This window comes from Sus scrofa, chromosome 6 (genome assembly GCF_000003025.6).
Source record: "Sus scrofa isolate TJ Tabasco breed Duroc chromosome 6, Sscrofa11.1, whole genome shotgun sequence".
Classification (NCBI taxonomy): Eukaryota; Metazoa; Chordata; class Mammalia; order Artiodactyla; family Suidae; genus Sus; species Sus scrofa.
Window position 1 is genome coordinate 6,296,029 of NC_010448.4, and position 25,897 is coordinate 6,321,925.

The 25,897-nt window shown below is 43.5% G+C and overlaps 1 protein-coding gene across 1 annotated transcript in view; it reads right to left on the bottom strand.

Moving 5' to 3' along the window:
• The window catches only part of HSD17B2 (hydroxysteroid 17-beta dehydrogenase 2), a 64,006-nt gene continuing 38,509 nt past the window's right edge, over positions 401-25,897 (bottom strand). The window contains 3 exon segments of the mRNA NM_001167649.1: positions 401-762; positions 5,416-5,553; positions 24,522-24,707. Of these exon segments, the coding sequence (NP_001161121.1) occupies positions 401-762; positions 5,416-5,553; positions 24,522-24,707 (686 nt within the window).

Sequence of the window (25,897 nt, forward strand, 5' to 3'; positions counted from 1 at the left end):
CCTCTCTCTTTTTCCTCTTCATCTCTCTTTCTCTTCCTCCTCTCCTGGCAGGCAGGGGAGTCCAACCTGAATTTTAGTTCCAGCTCTGCCTTTTGTTAGCTGTGTGACAATGAACTAGGAAGTTAACCTCTCTGATCCTTAATTCTCTTATCTCTTACATAGGGGTGAAGATAGCTACCTCCAGTCTCCAATGAGAACTGAATGAGAGAATATCCAAAATGTGAATCCAGTGAAAACTAAACCCAATTAATGCTCTCCAGGCCGGTCATTTCCACCCTGTAGTAAATCCTATTCAACCAACAGAGTTCACAGGGGATGCAAGGTAGGATAAACCACAATTTTAATGGGAAGCAGGAAACTCCCTTTCATTCCAACAATAGAACATTTCCCACGTATTTGCCTACATGGCCTCATTCTTCCAGTTAGCCTTGCTCAATGCTCTGGGCATGCCCCTTGTAAAACTATGTGAGCTTTTGCTAAAGTAATCAAATAGGACAGTAGGGCTAAATGAAGCAAAGCAGAGCCACAAAAAAGACATTTTTCCGGGCGTGTAAAATGCATAGGGGCTCTTAGCAGAGATGGCATGCTGGACGTCCAGGAGCACTGGGGAGACGTCCGGTTCAGAGCTGTTGCTCATGAACTTGAGAAAACTGCGTTGCTTAAGGATATAGTCCTGGCCGTAGTCCTCCTGCAGGTTAGGGGTGAGGTCATCCAGGATGTTTTTCTCCAGCTTGTCCCACAGGTCACTCGTGCCTGCGATGTCTGGGATGCAAGAAAAAAAGAGGTTCAGATGCTGGTAAGGCCAAAACAGGCATGTCCTCCCCCTCATTGGGAAGAAGGCCCTTGTGAACTGGCTTCCATTGGGAGGGGTGTTCCCAAACGCCTTGTAAAGAATGTGCTGTATGAGGGCATTTATTATATTCTCTTAAACATACATAAAGAACTGCGCAGAGATGACTAGTTTTCCACAAACTGAATAGCTCAGGTAACCAGCAACTAGTTCAAAAAAAGGACAAAACAGCCTGAGTCGCCTTCCCAGGAGCCACTGTCCCGATGAACAGAAGAGAGTAGTTTTACCTCACTTTAGACATTATACAAATGGAATCATATATCTGATGTTGTGAGATTCAGCCATGTAGTGTGCAGTAAATAGCTTTCCATTCTATAAAAATGCCATAATTACTCACCCATTATACTGTCATGAACGTTGGGGTTTGTTTCGGGTTTTTGTTGTTGTTGTGTTTTGTTTGTTTGTTTGTTTTTTGCTTTTGCTTTTTAGGGCCGCACCTGAGTCATATGGAAGTTCCCAGGCTAGGGATCGAACTGGAGCTACAGCTGCTGGCCTACACCACAGCTCACAGCAACACCAGATTCTACACCCACCGAGCGAGGCCAGGGAGTGAACCTATATGGGTGCAAGCCGTATTCATTTCCGCTGGGCCACGACAGGAAGCCCAACATTTGGGTTTTCAATTTGAGGCTCACACAAATAGTGCCGCCAGAAACATTCCAGTATATATCTTTTCATGACTATTACATACAATATAAAAGATAATGTATATAACATAGATTATCTATAAAATATGTATACACCTACATATATAAGTACACATGCAATTTTTAGAAATATGGCAGTTATGCCTGCTTCTGTGTATAAAATGAAATAATGTTGAACATCATTTTATCTATTTAATAAGTATAAATTCCATTTTAAATAATGTAGTAAATATCATTTAAATATCTGTTTAGTTTTAATATATAAGTTGTGTGGGGTTAAATATATATGTGTATATTTAATACAGAAGTAAATTCTTGCTTATTATATAAAATTTAATAATATCTATACATTTACTTTAAAATATAGTAGCACAAAGTCCACTCATTATATAGAGTGAATAACAGGAGAAGCATATGGTTTTAAAGTTGATCTGCTCTGAGGTACTTCGTTTTGTGTGTTATTCTACTGTCCCTCCTTGTTCATGCAAACTTATATACGCATGTTTGGCTTTGGTGTAATTTTATTTTACCAGGAACAAACAGAAAAGCAAAAAGGACCACACTGTACATATTCTCCAGGAATCTGCTTTTTGTTTGTTTGTGGGTTTTGTTTTTGCTTTTGTTTGGTTGTTTGTTTGCTTAGTAAAAAAATCACAGACTTGCCACCTGGTCAACAGCTGTCGTTTTAAACCAGAGCAGCAGAATGTTCCATTGAGCAGCTTTTCATCACCACCTCTCTATCAAAGGGCTTCCCAGGTTTCACCATTTCAGGCGACGATGCCATTGACAGCCTGGTACAGTACATCCTTTTGTGTCTCGGCATTTACTTCTGTAGGATACCGATCGCAAAGGGTGGCTGCCTGGTCCAAAAACACATGCATTTTGAAGCATAACAGCTACAGTCAGATCCCATTCCAGAAAGAGAGCGGCAGCCCACCCTCCCTCCTACAAAGCATGTGGTTGCCCAGGATCGCTGTGGGGGTGAACTGTTTGCCAGAGGAGGTGACTCCTGGATATCACAGCTGCCTTGCTATGAAACGTAAGCCAGTGAAATCAGTGATATTCATGGAAATGCAAAGTTTCAGTTGCTCATTTCTTTTCAGGAAGGCGGGACACCACCTTAAAGAAATGATTATGATTTCCCAGACAGCTACAACTCTGGAGGCTTCTGAGTCGTGAAAAACAAGTTTGCAGGTACTCCTGTTCCTCCAGCTCCTTCTCCCCATCTCTGTTTTCACTGGCTGGGGGACTCCTTTTCCTCTCCACATCCTCCCTCTATAAATATATATATATATATTCCAGCCATTCCATTCCTGAGTCTGTGTCATGAGAACAATCACATACACATGTGAAATAAATTCATATATTATGGCAAGACTAGAAATATTTAAGCATAATTTCTTCTCTGTCCTTTGGCCTCCTCTCTCCCCCCACTGTGCATTGTGTAACTGCTTTATGCATCAACCAAACCTACCCCCATTGGCAGGAATACCTGCTCAACCATAAAGAGTAACATTCTCCTAGCATCAACAAGACAACGCCTTAAAAGATAACATTCGTTCTTGATCTTGTCTCATGGTTACATGACTCACCAGGGTGATGCTTAGATCTGGATTATGTAAGCTGTCATTAATACATCATTGTGATATATAGCCCTCTGTCTCAAAAAAACAAAACAAAACAAAAAAAACAACAAAAAAAACCTTAAATAACTGTGCTTTGATTCCTAACTGGTAGAACAGTTCTCAGAGATTTCTGGTTTGTAATCCTTACATTTTGCTGGAATAAAATTCCAGTATTTTCCCAGATGGGTTGGTTATTTTTTTGTTAATACACAAATGCCACAGTACATGTGCTAGAAGGTCCATAGCCGAATTGTTCCACACTTGTCCAAAAATGACCCAAATATCCCATCAATAGTAGAAAAATTGTAGTGTATTCACGGCAATGAAAATGAATGAACCACAGCTACACACAGCATAAATGAATTGTGCAAACATAATGTTTGATGAAAGAACCCATACACATAGAAAGAAGCTAAAGAATACATACACAAGGATTCCATTCAATGTTCAGGAGTTCCCATCGTGGCGCAGTGGTTAACGAATCTGACTGGGAACCACGAGGTTGCAGGTTCGATCCCTGCCCTTGCTCAGTGGGTTAAGGATTGGCGTTGCCGTGAGCTGTGGTGTAGGTCGCAGACGTGGCTCGGATCTGGCATTGCTGTGGCTCTCGTGTAGGCCGGTGGCTCCAGCTCCAATTAGACCCCTAGCCTGGGAACCTCCATATGCCGCAGAAACAGCCCTAGAAAAGACAAAAAAAAAAAAAAAAAAAGAAAGAAAGAAAGAAAGAAAGTCCAAAAACCAGTAGAGTCAAACTATTGTTTGGGGATTGATGTATGCATGGGAAAGACACTGGAAAGAACAGCAAACAAACGATGGTTACAAAAATTAGGAGAGGTCGCACTTTGAGGGGAGGAGAGAGGGAAGAGTAGAGAGGGTCAAATGGGGCCTTCTGGGAGCTGGCAGTGTCTTATTTTTTGATCTAAGTACGTGAAGTACGTTAAGCACTTGAATTTTTATAAAAACTTGGGTGTATATATTTCTCAATAAAAAAACAAGATCAACAACATCAGGAAGAATTATGCAAAGTGGCTAGCACCTGATAAGAGCAGCTCTCCGCCAATGCTAGCTTTGACAAGATCGTTGAGTCCTTGGAACTAACTTAACTGCGGGGTTGCCCTCTGGCTCAAACAGAATCTTACATCCGTGTGTTGGACATGTTTGTTGGCTCTGTCGCCAGCCCTCAATCCTCCTGCCAGGTTAAAATCACAACTCATCATTTTCCCCTGACACTAGCTATCAGGCAGCTTTCCTCTCTGTCTCTCAGGCTGTCCCATTTGGCATCATCTTTGACACACTTCCTTCTCCATCAACGCTCCTCAGTTCTTCTCCCTACCCAGGGAGTCCCCGAGTTGGAAACCCTTCTCAAGGCTTCACCTTCCCTCCATTCCTACTGTCCTGGTCCAGCCTCTCAACCTGGGCGTCCCAGGTCTCTTTCTCTCTATCTCCTTCCCGGATGAACCCTTTTACCGAGTCTTCCTTCTCCTGGACAACCCTAGGATTTCCCAGCTGCCAGATGCTTCAAAATGAAGTTTTGAGAGTTCCTGTTGTGCCTCAGTAGGTTAAGGACCGAACATTGTCTCTCTGAGGATGTTGGTTCAATCCCTGGCCTCACTCAGTGGGTTAAGGATCTGGCATTGCTGCAAGCTGCAGCACAGGTTGCAGATGCGGCTCAGATCCCAGGGTTGTCATGGCTATGGCATAGGACTCAGCTGCAGCTCCGATTTGACCCCCAGCCTGGAAACTCCCATATGCCGTAAGTGTGGCCATGTTTAAAGAAAAAAAAAAATTCTGCTTTTCTTTTTAGATTTTTGTCTTGCACATTTGGATTAATATTCAAACTCTAGGGTTTGTTCTTTAGTGTGTTAGCAGTCCCTCCCAGTGTGTGATATTTATTAGACATGCTTTTTTACATCTTCACTTAAACCACCAATTAGTTGTTTAATGTCCCAGAACTAAGAACGGAGCCACAGGGGTCGTCTGCATCTGCCCAGACTCGAGAAGTTAAGGAAGAGGAGAGGAGAGGAGAGGATGGAGATGGGTCATATCCTTCAGAGAGAAGGAGGTGGTGTTTGACAGATACATCACTTCCCAACTTAATTCCTTGCTGAAAGGAGGCAGGGGAGCAGCTGTGCACCGCAGATCCTGACACCTGCCCCTCGGTGTTAAAGGAGCATACCATCCCATCCTCTCTTTGGTCCTCCTCTGAGGGTTCCGCTCCATCTGTGCCAGAGAGAAAGGCCCTCAGCATCCCTTCCATAAGGAACAGTGCAGGGCTTTGGGTTCAGACACCTACTTGTTTGGAAGCTTCCAGGCTGGATGACAGAGACTTTAACTCCCCATTTGGATAGCTCTTTTCTCATGACTGCCGAAAACATGGTCAGAGCTGCCTTGGTTGAGCTGTAGGCCGCCATCTTCTCCATTGGAACCCCTCCTATGGGAATAATGGCAGAAAAAAAAAATCAAGTCTGATGTTTTCATTTGTTCATCCACTAAGTAACTTAGATGGCACCTACTTCATGCCAGGAACTGGTATCAGTGGTGATTAAAGCAAAGGAAGACAAGGACCCTCTGTACTCTTGTATTTTTGGTCCCCCCATTGTATGGCTTTCTTTGCTCCTACTTTCCATGGCACCTACTTTCCATCACAGCTGCTCCAATGACAAACCAAGTGTAAGGCTCAATCTGTCCCAGCTGCTAAGATAAATGTGATTTCAGTGAGATAAAGAGCATTGCCTCCCCAGCCTCTGACTTCTAGGTTTAGCCAACCTACATTCTATGCTTCCAGATGGACATGTCTTTGGGCAAGGGAACGGGGGGAGAGTGGGCCCTAGTCAGTCCGTTATAGCACTTGTAATTGAGTTGTTTGGGTTTGATACTTCTTACACTGAGGAGTAACACACACCATGGGGAATGGTGGGCATCTCTGTAAGAGGGTATGAGCAGGCAGAATGTCTGTCATCAAAAAGTCTATAAATAATGAATGCTGCAGAAAGTGTAGAGAAAAGGGAACCCCATTACACTCTTGGTGGGAATGTAAATTGGTCCAGCCATTATGGAAAACAGTATGGAGCTTCCCTCAAAAACTAAAAATATGAGTTCCCATTGTGGGGCAGCAGAAACAAATCTGACTAGTAACCATGAGGTAACGGGTTTGATCTCTGGCCTCGCTCAGGGGGTTAAGGGTCTGGCGTTGCCATGAGCTGTGGTGTAGGTTGCAGACGAGGCTCGATCCTGCATTGCTGTCTGTGGCTGTGGCGTAGGCTGGTGGCTACAGCTCATGTTCAACCCCTAGCCTGGGAACCTCCATATGCAGCAGGTGTGGCCCTAAAAAAAAAAAAAAGAAAGAAAAAAAAAAGGCAACTAAAAATAGGAGTTCCCCTGTGGCACAGTGGGTTAAGGACCTGGCATTTTTACTGCAGCAACTCAGGTCACTGCTGTCATGTGGGTTTGATCCCTGGCCCAGGAACGTCCACATGCCAGGGGTGCATCCAAAAAAACCCCTAAAGGTAGAGCTACTATATGTTCCAGGAATCCCACTCCTGGATATATATATTGGGAAAAGATGAAAACTCTAATCCGAAAATATACATAAAATGCAATGTTCATAGCAGCACTATTTACAACAGCCAAGACATAGAAGCAAATGAAATGTCCACCAACAGATGAATGAATACAGAAGATGTAGTACATATATGCAATGGAATACTACTCAGCTATAAAAAAGACAAAATGCTGCCATTTGTAGCAACATGAATGGACCTAGCAATTATCATATTAGGTGAAGTAAGTCAGAGAAAGACAAATATTATATGATATCATTTATATGTGAATCCACATATAAAACAGAAACAGACTCACAAACATAGAAAACAAACTTATGGTTACCAAAGGGAAAAGTAAAGGGGGGAGAGTAAATTAGAAGTATGGTAATAAGAGATGCCAACTACTATACATAAAATAAATAAGCAATGAACAGGGAACTACATTCAATACCTTGTAATAACCTATGGTAGAAAATAATCTGAAATATATATATTTATATCCGAATGATTTGCTGTGTACCTGAAACTAACACAATACTGTAAATCAAGGATACTTGGAAAAAAAAAAAAAACAGCAGATAAATTAGACGGTAGTTTAAAAAACAGCTGAGAAGATATTTTACCTAGAAGCTAGATCTGAAGAAATCACTGGGACACAGATGAGATGAAAAATAGGAAAGAGAGGTATGATGGGCAGAATAATGGCCCTTCCAAAATGTCTACATCCTAATTTCTGGAACCTGTGAATGTGTTAGGTTATATGGAAAAGGGGGGATTGAGGTTGCAGATGGAATTAAGTTTGCTGATCCGCTGACCTTATGATAAGGAATTTAGCTTGGGTTATCCAGGTGGGCCCAGTGTAATCAGAAGGTTCTTATAAGTGAAAGGGGGGGGAGAGAAGAGCATTGGAATGAGATAGTTGGCCCAATGTTGCTGGCGTTAAAGGCAGACGGATGGGACCGTGAGCAAAGAATGCGGGCAGCCTCTAAAACCTAGAAAAAGCAAGGAAATAGATTTGCTCCTAGTGCCTATGGAAGGATTGCAGCCCTGCCAAAACTAGTTTTAGCCAGGTGAGATTCTGCCCTACAGAACTGTAAAATAATACATTTAGGGTTTTGAAAAGGGGATGTGAAAAAGGACTTATAGGAGAGCCAGGTAGGGCTGGGGGCAGATGCTCTTTATCCCACCCGAGTCACATTCCTTTTAGAGCTGGGCAAGACCCAGCTTCCACTAGGTCTCTCAGGGACCAGCTGTGAGGGATGAGCTGTGGAAGGCAGAAGCAAAGAAAGCCAGAAAAGAAGAAGGAAGAAGGGTCTCTGAGATGTAATTAAGGTACACATCTCTCGATGAGACCATCTTGGAGTAGGATGGCTCCTGGATCCAATGATGAGTGTCCTTGCTAGAGACAGGAAAGCAGAGAAACGAAGGAGCAGACCATGTAAAGAGGCAGAGGTTGTATGATGCAGCCACAAGCCAAGGAACGCCTGGAGCCACCAGAAGCTGGCAGAGTCCAGGGGGCCTTCTCCCTCTCAGCCTTCATAGGGAAGTGGCCCTGCCAGCCCCTTGATTTCAGAACCTCTGGCCTTCAGAACTATGACAGAATACATTCCTGCTGCTTTAAGCCCCTCTCCTCTGTTACAGCAGCCCTAGGAAATGAATACAAGAGTGTTCCTGGTGTCCTTTCGCTGGAAGACACAAGACTGTGAAGGAGTAAACACAGTGGGGATTCAGAGCATCCCCTGACCTCATAAAGAAGCCAGGATGACTGGGCCCGTGACATTAGGGGTCCTAGGATCGGCAAAAATTTCCCTGGTCAAAGAGGCATCCCTTGGCTGAATGGATAAACAAACTGTTACAGCCACACAATGCAATACAACTCAGTCAATAAAAGGCCTGAAATAGATAAGTAATATACACATAGCTATATCCATAAGTGAGTATGGATGAGTCTCAAAATAATTACAATGAAAGAAAGAGACCAAAAAATGGTGTGTACTGCATGATTCCATTTTCTTTACATTTCTGGAAAATGAAAACCAATCTATAGTGATAGAAATGGGCCCGTGGTTACCTACTGTGGGGATTGGGGAGGGATTAGAAAAAGGATACAGGGAAGCTTTGAGGATGAAGGACATGTTCACTGTTTTGATTGTGGTGATGCTTTCCTAGGTACATACATACACCAAAATACATTTACCAAATCGTATCCTTTATTTTTTATTATTATAGTTTATTTACAAGGTTGTACCAGTTTCTGCTATATAACAGTAAGTGACCCAGTAATATATATATAATATATATAACATTATGTAAATTAATATTAGGAAGGGAATGTATATGTGTGTGTGTATATATATATATATATATATATATATATAAATAACTGGGTCACTTTAGTATATACGTATATATTACTGGTGACCCACAAAGTGACTCAGTAATATATATGTACATTCCCTTTCTAATATTATCTTCCATCATGCTCTATCCCAGGAAACTGGATATAGTTCCCTGTGCTGTACAGCAGGACCTCATTGCTTTTCCATTCAAAATGTAATAGTTTACATCAACTAACCCCAAACTCCCAGTCCATCCCACTCCCTCCCCACACTTGGCAAACACAAGTCTGTTTTCTGTATCTGGGAGTCTGTTTCCTGTTCTGTAGAGAGGTTCATTTGTGACATATTTTAGATTCCACATATAAGTGATATTATATGCCATTTGTCTTTTTCTTTCTGACTTACTTCACTTAGTATGATAACCTCTAGTTGCATCCATGTTTCTAAATTGTGTACTTTAAATACGAGCCTTGACTGTATGTCAATATAATCTTATTTTTTTAATTAAAAAAAAAAAAAGGAAAATCTACCAGTTGGCTTCAAGAGACCATAGATATTTCAGCAAATGCCAGAGAGGACTGCATGGATATTCTGCCCTGCCTAAAACCCCCAGGGCATTTGCTCAGCTATCTAGGGATGGGTGGATAACCTCCAGTGTTCCCTGCTCTTACCTTCCCATGCATCCCAGTTCCACTAGCTCTTCTAGCCTTCACTGATTTTTACCAAACCAAACATGGGTCTAGTTTTGCATATGAGCTTGTCTTTAGTCTCCTGACTTCATGATTTTGCATAAGAATCTTTCTCCCTGCCCAAATATCTTCTAGCTGCTTATTATTCTAGCATGTTCCATTCATGGGAGAACGTCCTCCTAGCCCCGAGCTCTCTTGCCTGAGTCCTACCTCTATCCAACAGTGAAAGTTGGTAGCATGACCCTTTGAGACCCCAAAATCTGGCTCATGCCCACATCTAACATTCATTTAGGATCATGTAATGAGGGATACTTAAGTCATCACCTTGCAGTATGTAGTGGGGAGGACAAATCCTTTTTTCTAAATAGCCTTTCAGCTACCTCCTCCTGGACCCTCAGAAAACGCTAAGGTCATTTCTGCACACAGGCAAAGCACAACTGTAATGACTGTGGCCTGGTTTCTTAAAGGACAGTTTTAGCAGAGAGATTGGCCATTTGGAGCCACTTAATGAAACTGTGCCTTGAATTGGACTATAGAGCCTCCATCGGAAAGCCATATAATGCAATTAAAAAGAAAATGGGATGACAAAATGTAGGGAGCCAAGTACACACAGAAGTACAAGTAAAACTGGGGAAACCTGAATAAAGCTGGTTAACTAAATCATTATCGGTACATAGGTTATTTAACTCTATACTATACAGCAAAATCTTTCCATAAGAGGAACTGAGAAAAAGGTACCAGATCTCTCTTGGACTTCCTTACAACTTTAGGCAAATCTACAATGATCTCAGTAAAAATTTCAATCAGAAAAGCATAGTATTTCAATTATACTTTAATAATTTTTTTTTAAAAGCATAGTATCAAAAAAAAGAAAAATTTCCCGTCGTGGCTCAGTGGTTAACGAATCCAACTAGGAACCATAAGGTTGCGGGTTCGATCCCTGACCTTGCTCAGTGGGTTGATGATCCGGCGTTGCTGTGAGCTGTGGTGTAGGCTTGGCAGCTACAGCTCTGATTAGACCCCTAGCCTGGGAACTTCCACATGCCACGGGAGCAGCCCTAGAAAAGACAAAAAAAAAAAAAAAAAAAAAAGCATAGCATCTGCACTGTCATATTCATTGCAGCATTATTTACAATAGCCAAGACACAGAAACAACCCAAGTGTCCATTAGAGGATAAAAGGGTAAAGAAAAGGTGATATATATAAATAAGGTTATTCAGCCATAAAAAAGAAGGAAATCCTGCCAATTGTGACCACCTGGATGGACCTTGAGGGCTTTATGCTAAGTGAAATAAATCAGACAAAGACAATAATGTGGGATCTCCCTTATATGTGGAGTATTAGAAAACAAAGCAAAATAAAACAAAAAACCCTAATTCATGGATACAGAGAGCAGATTGATGGTTACCAGAGGTGAGGGGTAGTGGTTAGGGAAATGGTTGGAGGTTGTCAGAAGGTAAAAATTTCCAGTTATAACACAAATAAATCCTGGGCATGTAATACACAGTATAGCGACTAGAGTTAATGATACTCTGTTGTATGTTTGAAAGATGTTGAGAGTAAATTTTTTTTTTTTTTTCTTTATGTCTTTTTAGGACCGCACCTGCTACAAATGTTTCCAGGCTAGGGGTCCATTTGTAGCTGCAGCAGCCACTCTCTGCCACAGCCCCAGCAATGCAGGATCCGAGCCAAGTCTGTGACCAATCCTGCAGCTTGGGGAAACACGGGATCCTTAACCCATTGAGTGAGACCATGGATCAAACATGCACCCTCATGGATACTAGTCGGGGTCTTACCTGCTGAGCCACAAGGGGAACTCCTAAGAGTAAATCTTAAAAGTTCCTATCACAAGCAAAAAAAAAAAAAAAATGTAATATGAGGTGATAGATGTTAAATAACCATATTGTGATAATCATTTTGCAGTATATACACATTTCAAATTATGCTGTACCCATTAAATTAATACAATGCTATATGCCAATTATATCTCACAAAACTGGGAAGCACAGGCATTGAAGTAGAGATACTTAGAATAGCTAATGTCAATTATCATCATTATTCTTACATGATTATTTCTTTCTTTATTTATTGCTTTTTAGAGCTGCTCCCGCGGCATATGGAAGTTCCCATGCTAGGGGTTGAATCGGAACTACAGCTGCTGACCTACACCACAGCAGCACAGGATCCGAGCCGCATCTGTGACCTACACTGCAGCTCACGGCAATAGTGGATCCTTAATCTACTGAGCGAGGCTAGGGATTGAACCCACGTCGTCAGGGGTTCTAGTCGGATTCCTTCCTGCTGAGCCACAACAAAAACACCTCTTACATGATTATTAAAGTTTTGTTCTGGCTCACATAATTTCCTTCTGAGAAATTCTCATCCTTTCCTCTCTCTGTAGGGAGGCCGTCGGTGGTGAGTCGTTCTGTCCTCATGAAGGGATACAGACTGACCAATCATAATAGCCCATCCCCTGGCCGTGGCGATTGGGTTGGGGCTGGCCATGTGACCTAAATTGAGCAGAGTCCTAATCGTGAAAGGGAGATGGTTTTACTGTTTCTTCCTGGCTACTTAAGTGTGATAATGGTGGAACACTGGAGCTCCCCGGGGCCTTTTTTCCCACCGCCCAGGAGAAGGTGAGCAAAGGAAAGCAGAAGAGTGAGAAAAGGGCTTTCAGAAAGTTGGGGGGGTTGTTGAGGAGGGAAGCTGGTGTGGGGTGGTGGACGTGAGGAAGAATTCTAATGATTCCATCTTGAAGCCGGTTGACGAGTTAATAAATTCCTTTTCCCTTCTTTGTTTAAGTTAGAGGTTTGGCCCTGTCACTTAAAAGGAAGATTCCTGAGGCTTATTGTGGAAATTTGATTACTGCCTCTGTCATCAAACATTAAACTCTGGTTCCTGTGTTGCCACAGAGGGCAGCTGATTCTTATTTATGTTATTTTTAGTTTCACAAAATCCTAGCTCAAGATCCAATTCCTTCCTTTTCCTAGTGAGAAAGGCCAGAGAAGTTAAAACAACTTGTTGAAAGTTGCACCCCACTTTGTGGGGTTAGACTGTTCTCACTTTGCCACAGTGTTTAGAGACGAGGTGAGCTTGGCCAGCTGGAAGGCAGGTTAGGATCGGGTGGCACTTAAGAGGCGGATTTCTGGAGCCAACATTGCCTTAGTTCAAGTCCCAGCTCTGCCGTCAATTAGAAAATCAGTGGAGTTCCCGTGGTGGCATAGCGGAAATGAATCTGACTAGCATCCATGAGGATGCAGGTTCAATCCCTGACCTTGCTTAGGGGGTTAAGGATCTGGCGTTGACATGAGCTGTGGTGTAGGTCACAGACGCAGCTCAGATCCGGCATTGCTGTGGTTGTGGCATAGGCTGGCAGCTATAGCTCCAATTCAGCCCCTAGCCTGGGAACCTCCATATGCCACAGGTGTACTCCTAAAAATACAAAAATTAAAATAAAAAATAGTATCGGTTGAAATTTGGAAAATGAGTTCCCATTGTGGTTCAGCAGGTTAAGAAAGTGACTAGTAGCCGTGAGGATGCGGGTTCGATCTCTGGCTTCAGTGGGTTAAGGATCCAGCTTTGCCACAAGCTTTGGTGTTGGTCGCAGACATGGCTTGGATCCTGCATTGCTGTGGTGTAGGCAGGCGGCCGCAGCTTCCATTCAATGCTTAGCCTGGGAACTTGCATATGCTGCAGTTTGGTCCTAAAAAAGAAAAAAAAATTAGAAAAATCATGTGCCTCTTTCTTTCAATCTGTAAATTAAGAATAATGATAACATATGCATCACAGCGTTGTTGCGAAAGTTAAGTAAATATATTAGAACAGTGCTTGGCACAAACGAACCTCCCTATTAAACCTTCCTATGTCAAGTCTGGGATTTTTAAAAGCTCCCCAGGTGATCCAAATGGGCAGATAATGTTGTTTAAACACTTCCAGAGAATTTCTCTGAATTGCTTTATTTCTGACCCCTAGACATGTAAATGCTAACACAGCTTGGGATTTGGAAAAACTGCCATCTCTACTTTGGCTGCAGAAGGTTCATGTGATCTCAGTGGGATAGTGACATGGCAGGGCTGTTTTATCCTTGATCTAAGGCTCACAGGTATGGGGCGGGGGGTGGGGAGATAAGATGTGTTGTGTTTCAAGAGACTAAAGTTACAAGAGGCTTCCTAATATTTGCTGGAAGAAGGTGGCTTTTTGGTTGTTGTTTGTTTCTCCCTTCAAATTACATTGAGTAAAAGCCAGTCTCAAAAATGTTACATACTGTGTGATCCCACTTATGTAACAGTCTTGAAGCAAAATTATAGCGATGGAGAACAGACTTGTGGCTGCCAGAAGTTGGGGATGGGTGAAGGTGTGGATGTGACCTTAAGAAGGGTGTCTCAGGGGATCCTTGTGGTACTGGGACAGTTCTGTATTCTGACTGTGTTAGTAGTTCCTAGAAGCTATACATAGGATAAAGTGGCATAGAACTATGAACACACTCATAAATGGGCATAGATATACCTGGTGAAATCTGAGTAAGCTCAGAGCACTGTGCCATTGTCAGTTGCATGGTTTTATATCATACTGTAGGCATGCAAAAGGTTATCATTAGGGGGAATGGGGTGAAAGGCAAGCAAGACTTCCTGTCCATTTCCTTGCAGCCTCCTGTGAATCTATCATTATTTCCAAATAAAACGTTTCAAAATGCATCCTCTCTTTAAGATATGTTTACGTTGGGAGGAATGCCCAGCTCCCATGGAGGTCTTTGGATGTACCCAGATTGTAAGATCTCCTAATATTTTGGTCAAATAAAGCTAAATATTTCAGTTTTTCTCTTTGACATGGGAGGTCAAAAAATCAAGGCCTGGCTAGTCTGAAATGTTAAAACATGAGACAAGCCCCCAAAGCAAGCTAGAGCTTTGGATATATTTTCTACCAAGGCTGCAACCAAGTTTAAAGTGACAATAAACTTCTTCTTCACCCCATCCCCCATGTACCCCTATCACAGCCAGCCATGGCTAACGTAAAAGCAAGGCCTTGCCCGTAGAGCACCACTTGCTTAGGAGATACCAAAATTGAATGCTGGGTTTCCCTCCAGTGGATTCTCCGTAGCCAGTGCTGGTCAAGGGCTCAGAATCTGGGGGGACCTGTATTAAGACACTTAACAGAACACACAGTCAACAATGGCACTTGTTTTAACCAACCGCCCACAGCACTATGGACTCGTCTCATGCGTCATACTCTATCCCTACTCACTGGAGCCGCCGTGAATGCAGCATCCGACCCCTTCTAGAAGGTACCAGCCTCCCACCCTGCTTTCTGCCTCAGGGAACTACCCAGTGAATCTGCCCCCTGCCAAGAATAAACTCAGCATTGACATTTGTTATCGCTCTCGTGGCCTTGTCTTCCCTTTGACCTTATGGTATAGTGTTGCCCAAATTGAGGCAAAGGGAGGTTTGAAGTTACAATTCTCGAGCTTACAGATCTGTGAAGACCCTCTCTCTTGCCCCAAGGGGGCTCAGCCCTGGTTTTTGCCTGACTCCTTCCGGTGTGGCATAAGCAATAAGATAGTAACATTCCCCAAGGGTCCATGTTTCTCATCTTCTCCAAGGTAACACAGGCCCTCAAACACCCCTTGTGGCCCTAACAACTAACTACCTGCACATCCTCTTTTTCTGGACCTAAAGCTAACTTCTTAGGGCCACGCAGGAATTACTGAAAAGAAAGGGCTTTCTGGAGTTCCCGTCATGGTTAATAAATCCGACTAGGAACCATGAGGTTGCGGGTTCGGTCCCTGGCCTCGCTCAGTGGATTAAGGATCCGGCATTGCCGTGAGCTGTGGTGTAGATTGCAGATGCAGCTCGGATCTGGCGTTGCTGTGGCTCTGGCGTAGGTCGTGGCTACAGCTCCGATTCAACCCCTAACTTGGGAACCTCCATATGCTGTGGGAAGTGGCCCTAGAAAAGGCAAACACACACACACACACACACACACACAAAGAAAGAAAGAAAGGGCTTTTTGAGTGAAGGCTCTATTTACATAGTAAGCAGCAGAAATGCGGGGCTTTTCAGCCTGCAGCTGTATAGGTAGGGTGTGATATTTTGACTTGTAATAAATAATGTGGTCTGTTTCTGGCAGAGAGCTTCTAAAACCCTAGGAATTTCTTAAGCGAGTGCAAAGGTTAAAGAGGCCTCTTGTTATGTTAATGAGGGGACTAGGCCCTCACCTAAGGGTGGGGCTGGTTGCCAAGGATCCCACCTCGTGATTCAAGAATTGAAACTTTCACTCCTACTCTCACCCCCTCCTTCAGGGATTGGGGAGCAGTGGAGAAGGGCTGGAGATTGAGATGGGTCACCACTGGATCATGATCGAGCCAATCATGCCTCTGTAATGAAGCCTCCTTAAAAGCCCAAAAGGAGGGAGAGGGAGGTTGGTGAAGAGAAGGGGATTCAGGGGAGTAGTAGGTTCTGAACGCGGGGAAGTATCGCACCTTTTGTCTGTGCCTTGCCCTGTGTGTCTCTTCATTTGGATGTTGATTTTCTATCCTTCACTACCCTTTGTAACAAAGCAGCAATCCCATAAGTAAACGGGTTTCCTGAGTTCCCTGAGATGCTCCAGCAAATGCATCGAACCCAAGGACATTGTTGTTGGTACCGCTGATCTATAGCCCGTCGGTCAGAAGCACAGGTGATAACCTGGGCTTGTGTCTGGCATCCAAAGTGGGGGAGGCAGGGGACACTCTTAGAGGACTGAGCCCTTAACCTGTGGGATCTGATGCTCTCTCCAGGTAGAGAGCATCAGAACTGAGTTGAAATGTAGGCCACCTGGCTGGTATCTGAACACTGCTAACTGATATGGGGAACACTCCTCTCCTCACTGTGGAAGTAGGTGCAGGATGCTTTGTAGGGGAACCAGGGTCCCACGCCCCCAGAAGCATTTTCTTTCTCTACTATCTTCCCAGGCCAGAATTCATTCGTATGACCTTGTCTGAGCAGAAAGAATTGAGGGCTCCCAGCTGATTTTTGCCCCCTCCAAGGTCCACTGGAGTCAACTCAAGTTACAAAGTCCATTCCTTCCCAAGCTCAGGAACACAGACCAACCACCTGTCCCCAGGAGAGGCAGGTTTGCTATTCTCCTTTAGGCATAGAGGGGAAATTTGAGACTAATAGCATCCAGTGTTCCCTTGAAATGTGACAGTCTCTGGGGATTCTACAAACTACTCAGTATTCAGATCAATGTCTGACCTTGGTGTTGAAAATGTGATAGAGAACGAGCCTGTGGGTTCTCTTAGAAGAACAGCAGCTGGGAATCTCTTAGAAGTGCAAGCCCTCAGGTCCCAGACCTGTTAAATCAGAAATTCTGGGCGTGGGCCGAATTTTTTTTCTTATGGTGGTAAAATGCGTAAGACTTAAAATTCAGCATGTAACGCTTTTAAGGTGTACAATTCATTGCCTTTTGGTATGTTTAGAGTGTTGTGCATCCAGCACCACTATCTAGTTCCGTAGTATTTTCAAGGTCCCAAAAGGACACACCACAGCTGTTGAGCATCTTGTCTCACGTTCCTTCCTGCACACCCCAGCCCCTGACCATCTGCAGTGCCTTCTGTGACTATAGTTGGCCTGTTTTGGACATTTCACATAATCAGGCTCATCCAAGAAGTGGCCTTTTGTGTCTGGCTTCTGTCACCACAATCTTCTCAAGGTCCACCCTTCAGTGTATCCATGCTTCATTCCCTTTTATGGATTTAATAATACAGTCCATTGAATAAAAAGACCACATTTTGTTATCAATTCATCTGTGGATGGACATTTGGGTTGTTCCCTTCTCTAGCTATTGTAAATAATGATGCTACGACTACCCAGGTACAAGTTTTTGCTTGAACACCTGCTTTCTTTTCTTTTGAGTATGCTCTTAGGAGCAGAACTGCTGAGCCATATTGTAACTCTATGTTTACTTTATTGAGGAACCTCCAAGTGTTTTCCACAAAGATTGCACCATTTTTACATTCCCACTAGCAGTCCAGGAGGGTTCCAGTTTCTCCTCATTCTGGCCATCAAGTGTTGTTTCCTGATTTTTTGAGTATAGCCATCCTAGTGGGTGTGAAATATCTCACTATAGTTGTGATTTCCTGCAGTTGTTTGTTAAGTAGCCCTCCTGGTGATTCTCATGCATCTGAAGTTTGCAAAGCTTGTCCAGGAACCAGTAGCATTCACTTAGAAACTAGTTATAGAAATAAAGAATTTTCGTTCCCCCTCAGACCACCTCTGTCAAATTGTGCATTTTAACAAGATCCCCAGGTGATCCCTATCCACATTCATGTTTGAGAAGCCCTGGTGTAGGAGATGGCCCTAAATTGCTAACACTTCCTCATCATTGCTGAAACATACTAGAGTCTGGGGTTGGGGGGGAGGGGTGTTTCCCAATGTTTGCCTGGTATGTTCATGTTTGGTAGTCCAGAAGAGTGAGAGGAGCACAGAATTTGGAGTGAAAGAGACCCCGTTACCAACCCTGACTCCACGGCATACCAGCTAGATAATCCTGAGCTAGGGTGTGCTTGATCGCAAAAGGAATTAGTAGCTGCATCCTGCAGATGTCAGAACTGAACACTGCAGGTGTGTGAGCATCCAATACAACTCAACACGAAGAAGTTCACTCAACCTTGCTCTCCCCAATCCCTCGGCCCTATGCTAGCCCTGACTAGTGTGAGGAAATGAATGTGAGCGTTGGCTTCCTCTCTCATCACTGAGCAGCTGAATGATTTGCCAGACACTTCTCTGAAGGCAGCCAACTTGGCCAGAAAGAGTCCAGGAATGATCCTATTGTCAACTTCTCTGGGCTAAGTAAGACCAGGCTCAAGGTTGGAACTGTGAACTCTGCTGGATGCCTATACTTTGTAGACGTATAAGGCTCTCTGAGGTGACTTACTCTGATGTAATTTTACTGCATTTTAAACAGCTTGATGTCATGAGCAACTATTACTATCTCTCAGTAGAGAGGTCCCTTTTAACCAGGGTGCTTTCTACGTACCCGTAACTACGCTAAGCACACAGACCCACAATGCATTTAGATTTACAGTTGAGACCAGAAATTCTCAACTGGGGCAATTTTGCACCCCACCCCCACCCCCAGTAAATATCCAAAGGTGTGTCAGCCCTGTGGGCTGGGTGCTACTTGCATCTAATGGGTCAAGAACACAGATGTTGCTGGGCATCCTACAATGCATCAGATAGTCCCCACAGAAAGAATTAATCTCCCCCCCAAATATCAATAATGTTGAGGTTGGGAAATGTTGCCTTAGACTCAGGTGCGGTGTCGCTCTATCACGACAGATGATAAAATGGACACGTAGGTAAGTGGGGAGACCTGCCTCAGATCACCCAGCTAGTAAAACAAGAGCAGGATTCAAAGCACAAACAGCTCAAAATCCCTGAAGCCTGAGTTGTTTTAAGGGTTACTTTCAACCATTCTCATCCAAGCACAGCTCACAACATAACACAGGTATTTACTCTGAAATTTCTTAAGGAAAACTGGCCAGAAAAGACTTTTAGACCTCTCAAACACAGAGATTTTTCACCTGCCCTTTGTACAGTCAATCAAAGAGTCATCTCCCGTTTTCCTTTAAGCCTTGGTTAAATATTTATCAAACCGCCTTCCAGGATTTAGGTTAAAGAGCTCTTCTCTTTCTGTAGGAGGATAATAAATGTGATTTCCGGGGGTGGGGGAATCCTCCCAGAGAAGCTGTGGTCAAATCTGGAAGTAGGGACCTGTTGGGCTTATCTGCCCAGGAGTGAGTGTGTGAGAGGGGGCAACAGGATGAACCAGAATGGAGTGTCACAGTCATGGGTGGTGATGCCAGCATTTGGCGGGATTAAAAGCCACAGGTGTACAGAGAGCCAGCCTCTCCCCAGGTTTCATGGTGGCTGGCTTTTGGGTCAGTAACTCTACGACACGCCAAGTGCAAGTAGCCTCAAACCCGTGTCACTTCATCTCATCTCACGATGGCCCTATCAAATAATTACTACAAGAAAAAGTTATTATCACCCCCATGATAAAATGAGGATGCAACTCTCATTGAAGATGAACCTCTGCAACTCAGAGGTTCAGGACTTTGTCACCCCAAAGGGCCCCCCACTATCAGTGATAAAGACAGCATCAAAGCCTAGGCAGTGTATCCACATGCTGCTTCCTGGCTTTCTCTCTTTTTTGAAGCCTGATTTTACTAGAAAGCTACATGGTGTCTCTCTTGCTCTATTTCTTGTACCTTTTCTTTAGGGATGAAAGCAAGAAGGAAGGGTATATTCATAATGTGATGGACACTTACATGCATCTCCTAGAAAATTATGTAAAGAAGCAATATTTCTGCCTGGCCAGAGTCCTGAAACTTCCCATCCACAAGAGTGGTTATGTTGACCCTTTTTCCACCCAGGAAAGGGGGTGAGGCTGGAGTGAGCAGGCAGCAGCGAGGTTAGTAGGAAGAGGAAAATGATGGAGGGGATACTTTGAGAAGAGCTCCTGCAGCTCTTGGCCTTGGATTGACATGGTAACACACGATCCAGGTGAATCAGGGGGAGAGGCAGTGAGTTGGTGCAGCAGAACATGGGGTGAAAGTTCAATCCTAGTTTTAGCTGAAAGGCGGTCATATAGCTGTTCTGAACCTTGGCTTTCACAACTACAAAACAGAGATGCTAAAACTTACTGTGCCGGTCATTGGGATCATGTTCCTGGTAGCCTCCAACAAATCCCTGAAGTCTAATGGATGCTTCCTAATAATTATTAATGTTTATTGGAGACAAGACAAGTGTTTGGAAGAGGAAATTAGGTGCATGTGACCAGTTGTTATCAGAGACAATTAACGGTTGACATTTAGAAAGAGCCAAATCAGGGATTATAGAATGTGCATGTATCATTGCACTGGGAATTGATGAGGAGGAAAGGTAGAGGAAGGATTGATGAACCATCTGTCCACCTTTTAAAGACCCTGGGATGAGCCCAGTGGTATTTGACTTAATATCCAGGCCAACCCAGGTGTATTACTTTCCTGTTGCTGCTATGATAAATTACTGCAAACTTAGTGGCTTAAACAATACAACCTAATTATCTTTTCAGTTCTAAAGACCGGAAGTCTCACTGGGCTAAAATCAAGGTGTCAGCCAGCCTGCATTGCTTTTGGAGTCTCCAAGCTCCCCTGACTTTTCTAGCTTCTAGAAGTCACCTGCATTTCTTGGCTCATGGCCCCTTCCTCCATCTTCCACCCTCTCTTTGACTCTGATCCTCCTGCCTCCTTCTTACAAGGATTCTTACAATTGCATCAGCCCCACCTTGGTAATCCAGGTTAATCTCTGCTTTTCAGATCCTTAACTTGATCACATCTGTAAAGTCCCCTTTACCAGGGCCACATGTTCCAGGTTCCAAGGATCATGATATCCACATATTTGAGAGACAGCTATTTTACCAGACCAGTTACCAACTCACTGCATCTTGAGATACTTTCTTTGGAGTTATTTGCTGTGCAGCATTGAATAATTGGAACAGAGTTACCAATTCTAGCTCAGCTCCTCCTGGCTGATGCAAACTTCCATGATAAATCTACATCACTGAAATTCTTGTTATGCAGTGAGTGGCAGAGGTGCCAGGCTCAAGACAACTTGATGGGTTGAGGCAACCATGAGCTTCTTTTGGAGAACACTTACTAGTAACTGGCTGCCTCTCTATATCTCTTCATACCTGCATCTTCCAAATGAGAAAAAGACTGGGATGAACCCCCAAACAAGTACATTTACCAAAATAACTATCATGTTAACTTTGCCAAGAGACACATCATCAAGTTGCTATCACATTGGATGTTAATTTCTGTGGATGGGTGGTTGCTTATATCTTACCTTTTATGCATGCCATGACTTTTCTGATTCTTGTGTTACAGTCTAGTTTCTTATCCCCTTGCTCAAAATCTTTTTCCATTTGTTTTGCAAAACACTCATCAGCAAAGTACTGGGGATTCTGCTGAATTCCTTTGCTTCTCATCAGTGTGGGGAACTGGAAGCATGATTTAAAATCTCTGGTTCCTGTTTTCTTACAAACACCTGTCCTGTCTGGTCTATATGCTTCTCATATGTTCTGATTTCATGCTATTGGCTTAACAACTTTGTAAAATACCATGGGTGGTAGGTGAGTCTTGCAGATGAACCTATTTCTAGAGTCGAGTCTCCTTGGAACACAAAGATTCAAAGCTGGGTGGGATGAGGAAGACTCCATATTTCATGGTGACTGATTGGGAAAAAAGGAGTGAAAGGCACAGGGAGAAACCAATCCCAGAAGGAATTCAAACCTCTGAAACCTAAAAGACCAAGAGAAGAAGAGAAGTCAGGAGACCAAGCTTTGAATTGCTGATAGCAAGTTTGTCTTCAGACATGTTGACTTGGTGAGGATAAGCTAATGGAATGTAAACAGGCAGAGTGTAAAGAATTTTGCATGTCCAGTGGTGAGAATAGGAGTGAGATGGGTAATTTATTTTAATACTTGAAGATTTCCTCCAATGGAAATGAGTGACACGTCAGTAAAAAGTCTTAGCTCAGAAAAAGTTTTAGAGGTCAAGTTGAAGATGGATGAACAGGTGTCCTCTGTAGTGTAAAGTCATCACTCACCCTTTCATCTATCCACTATTCATTCATTTGCACACTTCTATTTTTCATTTATTAATTGAGCTTCTACTTCATGGCAGATTCTGGGCCTATAGCAGATAATGTGCATGTTAGTGATAAATAAAGTAAAATCTAATGAATGAATGAGCTGCTCAAAGTGGAGAACAAAGAGAAGAAGAAAAAAAACTTCCTTGTCACTGCATCAAGGAGAAGACAATGATCAGTCATTTCAGTAAATATTTGTTGAGTGAATGAGGCAAGGGAGCATGTGGGACTTTTCCAGAAGTACCAGATTGAACCAGGGAACTGAGAAAGGTGAGGTTTCCCCAGAGGTCAAAAATGTAAAGGCTAAATTCAGAAGAAAGATAAGAGTGAAATATTGCAAATGTGTTTTCTCAGGATTTGTTTGCTTCAGCAAGGTAGCAAAACATGGATAAGCAATGAGCTCTTGCTGTATAGCACTGGGAACTATGTCTAGTCACTTCTGATGGAGCAGGATAATGTGAGAAAAAAGAATGTATGCATGTATGTGTAACTGGATCACCTTGCTGTACAGTAGAAAATTGACAGAATACTATAAACCAGCTATAATGGAAAAAATAAAAACCATCATAAAAAAAAACCATTGGAAGTATTTGAGAGTTCTCATAAAAGTTAAAACACAATACTTATTGCTTTTAACCATCTTAGACGTCTCTCCCCTCCTCCTTTCTCCTCCCTTCCTCTTTTCCTTCCTTCCTCCCTTCCTTCCTCAGGCCAACCAGTAACGCTAGTGACACATTCACATAGCAGTTAAATTCAAGGAAATTGCTAAGTTACGGTCAGTAAAGAAAATATGAGCAACAACGATGATTGTGTAGAAAATACAAAGAACCTCCTCTAAAAAAATAAAATAAAATAAAAATAAGGAGTTCCCATTGTGGCTCAGTGGGTAATGAATCCAACTAGGAACCAGGAGGTTGCGGGTTCAATCCCTGGCCTTGCATCCTCAGTGGGTTAACGATCCGGTGTTGCCGTAAGCTGTGGTGTAGGTTGCAGTCGCAGCTCGGATCCCGCGTTGCTGTGGTTCTGGTGTAGGCCAGCGGCTACAGCTCCAATTCGACCCCTAGCCTGGGAACCTCCATATGCCATGGGAGCAGCCCAAGAAATGACAAAAAGAACAAAAGAAAAAAAAAAAAGGAGTTGCAACTGTGATACAACGGGATGGGCAGCATCTTGGGAGCACTGGGACGCAGGTGGGTTATCCCAAGCCTGGCACATTAGGTTAAGGATTCAGTACTGCTGCAGCTCTGATCTGACCCCTGGTCCAAGGACTCCATATGCTGCGTGGCAGCCAAAAAAGAAAAAGAAAAAAAATTAATAAATAAATACTTGGACCCTTTATTTAAAAAAAAAAAAAAAAAAAAAAACTTACTCAGAACCATCTAATCCAGCAGTGAAAAGTGGTATTCCTCCATGAGAAGTCAGGATCCTGGATCCCACACCCTTGGCCTCCCTCTGACCCATGCAGTGGCCCAAAGACAACCCCATGGATATCACTCAAAGCTGAGTAAGGCTATGGGGACTCCCCGTTTGGAAATGTCTTCTAGAAGAAAGAACATGACATCTTTTACCAGGGCATTTTTACAAAAGGGAGATTGTTAAACCCCAGACTGGAGCTGTTGACTATCTGTCCTTTGATATGGAGAGAGATGAGTCAACGCAGGTCACACCCTGACCCAACTGCCTCAAGACTGCAAAACAATGGGAATAATCTTATGGAAAATACTAGAAGCGGCCAGCTGAGACAAGGGGCTCTGACAGTGCCAACAGAGTGAAGACATTTGTCTGTTCATTTTATGGGGAACAACAGAATATGCACACCCAGAGAGGGTGGGAAACAGGTTACCTGTTATGCTGACATTAGCTATGCAGGGTTTCCGGTCTGAATTTAGGAAGCTTGTTCATTAGCAATCCCATTGTGAAGATGTGTGAGAACCCTAAATCCCCAGTAATGAATAGTTGAGTTAGAAGGTAGGTAAGAGTTAGAACATGAAAGGAGAGAAAGGTTTAATTGTATTAAGATCAACAGTAAAACCAGCTTTGACTAATCTTGACCCAGCCCTGCAGCAAAGTGTTTTGCTTTCTTGTTCAGCCCACAAAGTACACAGCAAGCCCCATCTTGCATGACTAGTGGCCACAGCCTCGTGGGGAAAAGCCAACTCACCTGCCATGCTGCTGATGTTCACCAGCCTGCCCTTGGATTTCCTAAGAAGAGGCAAAAATGCCTTGGTGACTTCCACGGCCCCGAAGAAGTTCACGGCCATGCATCGTTTGTATTGGGTCATGGGAATGAGCTCCCCATCGATTGGGAAGCCAAGGATCCCTGCGTTGTTGACCACAGCCCACAGTCCTGAGAACAGAAAGGAACAACTGTGAGTGCGAGACTGGAGAGAAGGAGGATTTTTTAACCCTTCAAACTCTAAAGTCAAAAGGGCCCCTTTGGGATTTAGGATCTAGGAAGATTATTTAAACTCTCAAACCTTAGTCTCCTTGAATACTTGTGAAATATTAGGCCAAGGCTTTTTGGAAGTATATTCTTTTGCCTCAAAGCCCTTAAGCCCTTTCCTACATCCAGGCAGTTTGATCTTTGTTCTGAGGAGAGATGACACAGCAAGAAGGAGGTTTAATAAAAGTCTACATCCTGTTTTTCCTTCCATGGAGTGTGTGGAGTCAGAATGGTATCCTTGAGATATGAGATGATACATCTTAGATGCAGTGCAATGATAGAAGATTCTGTCTTCCCTTTTCCTTTTACTAGAAAACATTCCCTAGTCTAGGGAAACAGAAAAACTAGAGCAGAAGGGCCAAGAGCTAAGCAGAGAGCAGAGTCCCTGAGCCCTCCTCCCTTCCCCAGCCAGTCTGATCCCCTTGACTGACCAGAATCACCAGGAGGGTTTGTTCAAGCACGGATTGCTTGGCCCTACCTCTAGAGAATCTACTTGGGGATGTCTGGGGTTGGGCCTGAGAATCTGCATCTCTAAAAAGTCTCCAGGTAAGGCTGATGCCGCAGGTCTGGACTGGGCTTGGAGAACCACTGTCCCCCCCTGCCCAGTGATTGAAATTTCAATCTTGGCTGCACATTAAAATCATCTGCCAAGCAGAGTTCCCGTTGTAGCTCAGTGGTTAACGAATCCGACTAGGAACCAGGAGGTTGCGGGTTCGATCCCTGCCCTTGCTCTGTGGGTTAAGGATCCGGCATTGCCGTGAGCTGTGGTGTAGGTTGCAGATGAAGCTCAGATCCTGTGTTGCTATGGCTCTAGCATAGGCTGGTGGCTACAGCTCCAATTAGACTCCTAGCCTGGGAACCTCCATATGCCATAGGAGCAGCTCAAGAAAAGGCAAAAAGACAAAAAAAGAAAAAAAAAAATCATCTACCGAGCTTTTTAAAGCCCCAGGAGTTCCTTGGTAGCTCAGCAGATTAAGGATCTGATACTGTCACTGCTGTGGCTCTGGTTACTGCTATGGTGCAGGTTCAACCCCTGGATCAGGAATTCTGCATGCCGCCAGCACAGGCAAAAATAAATAAATAAATAAAGCAAA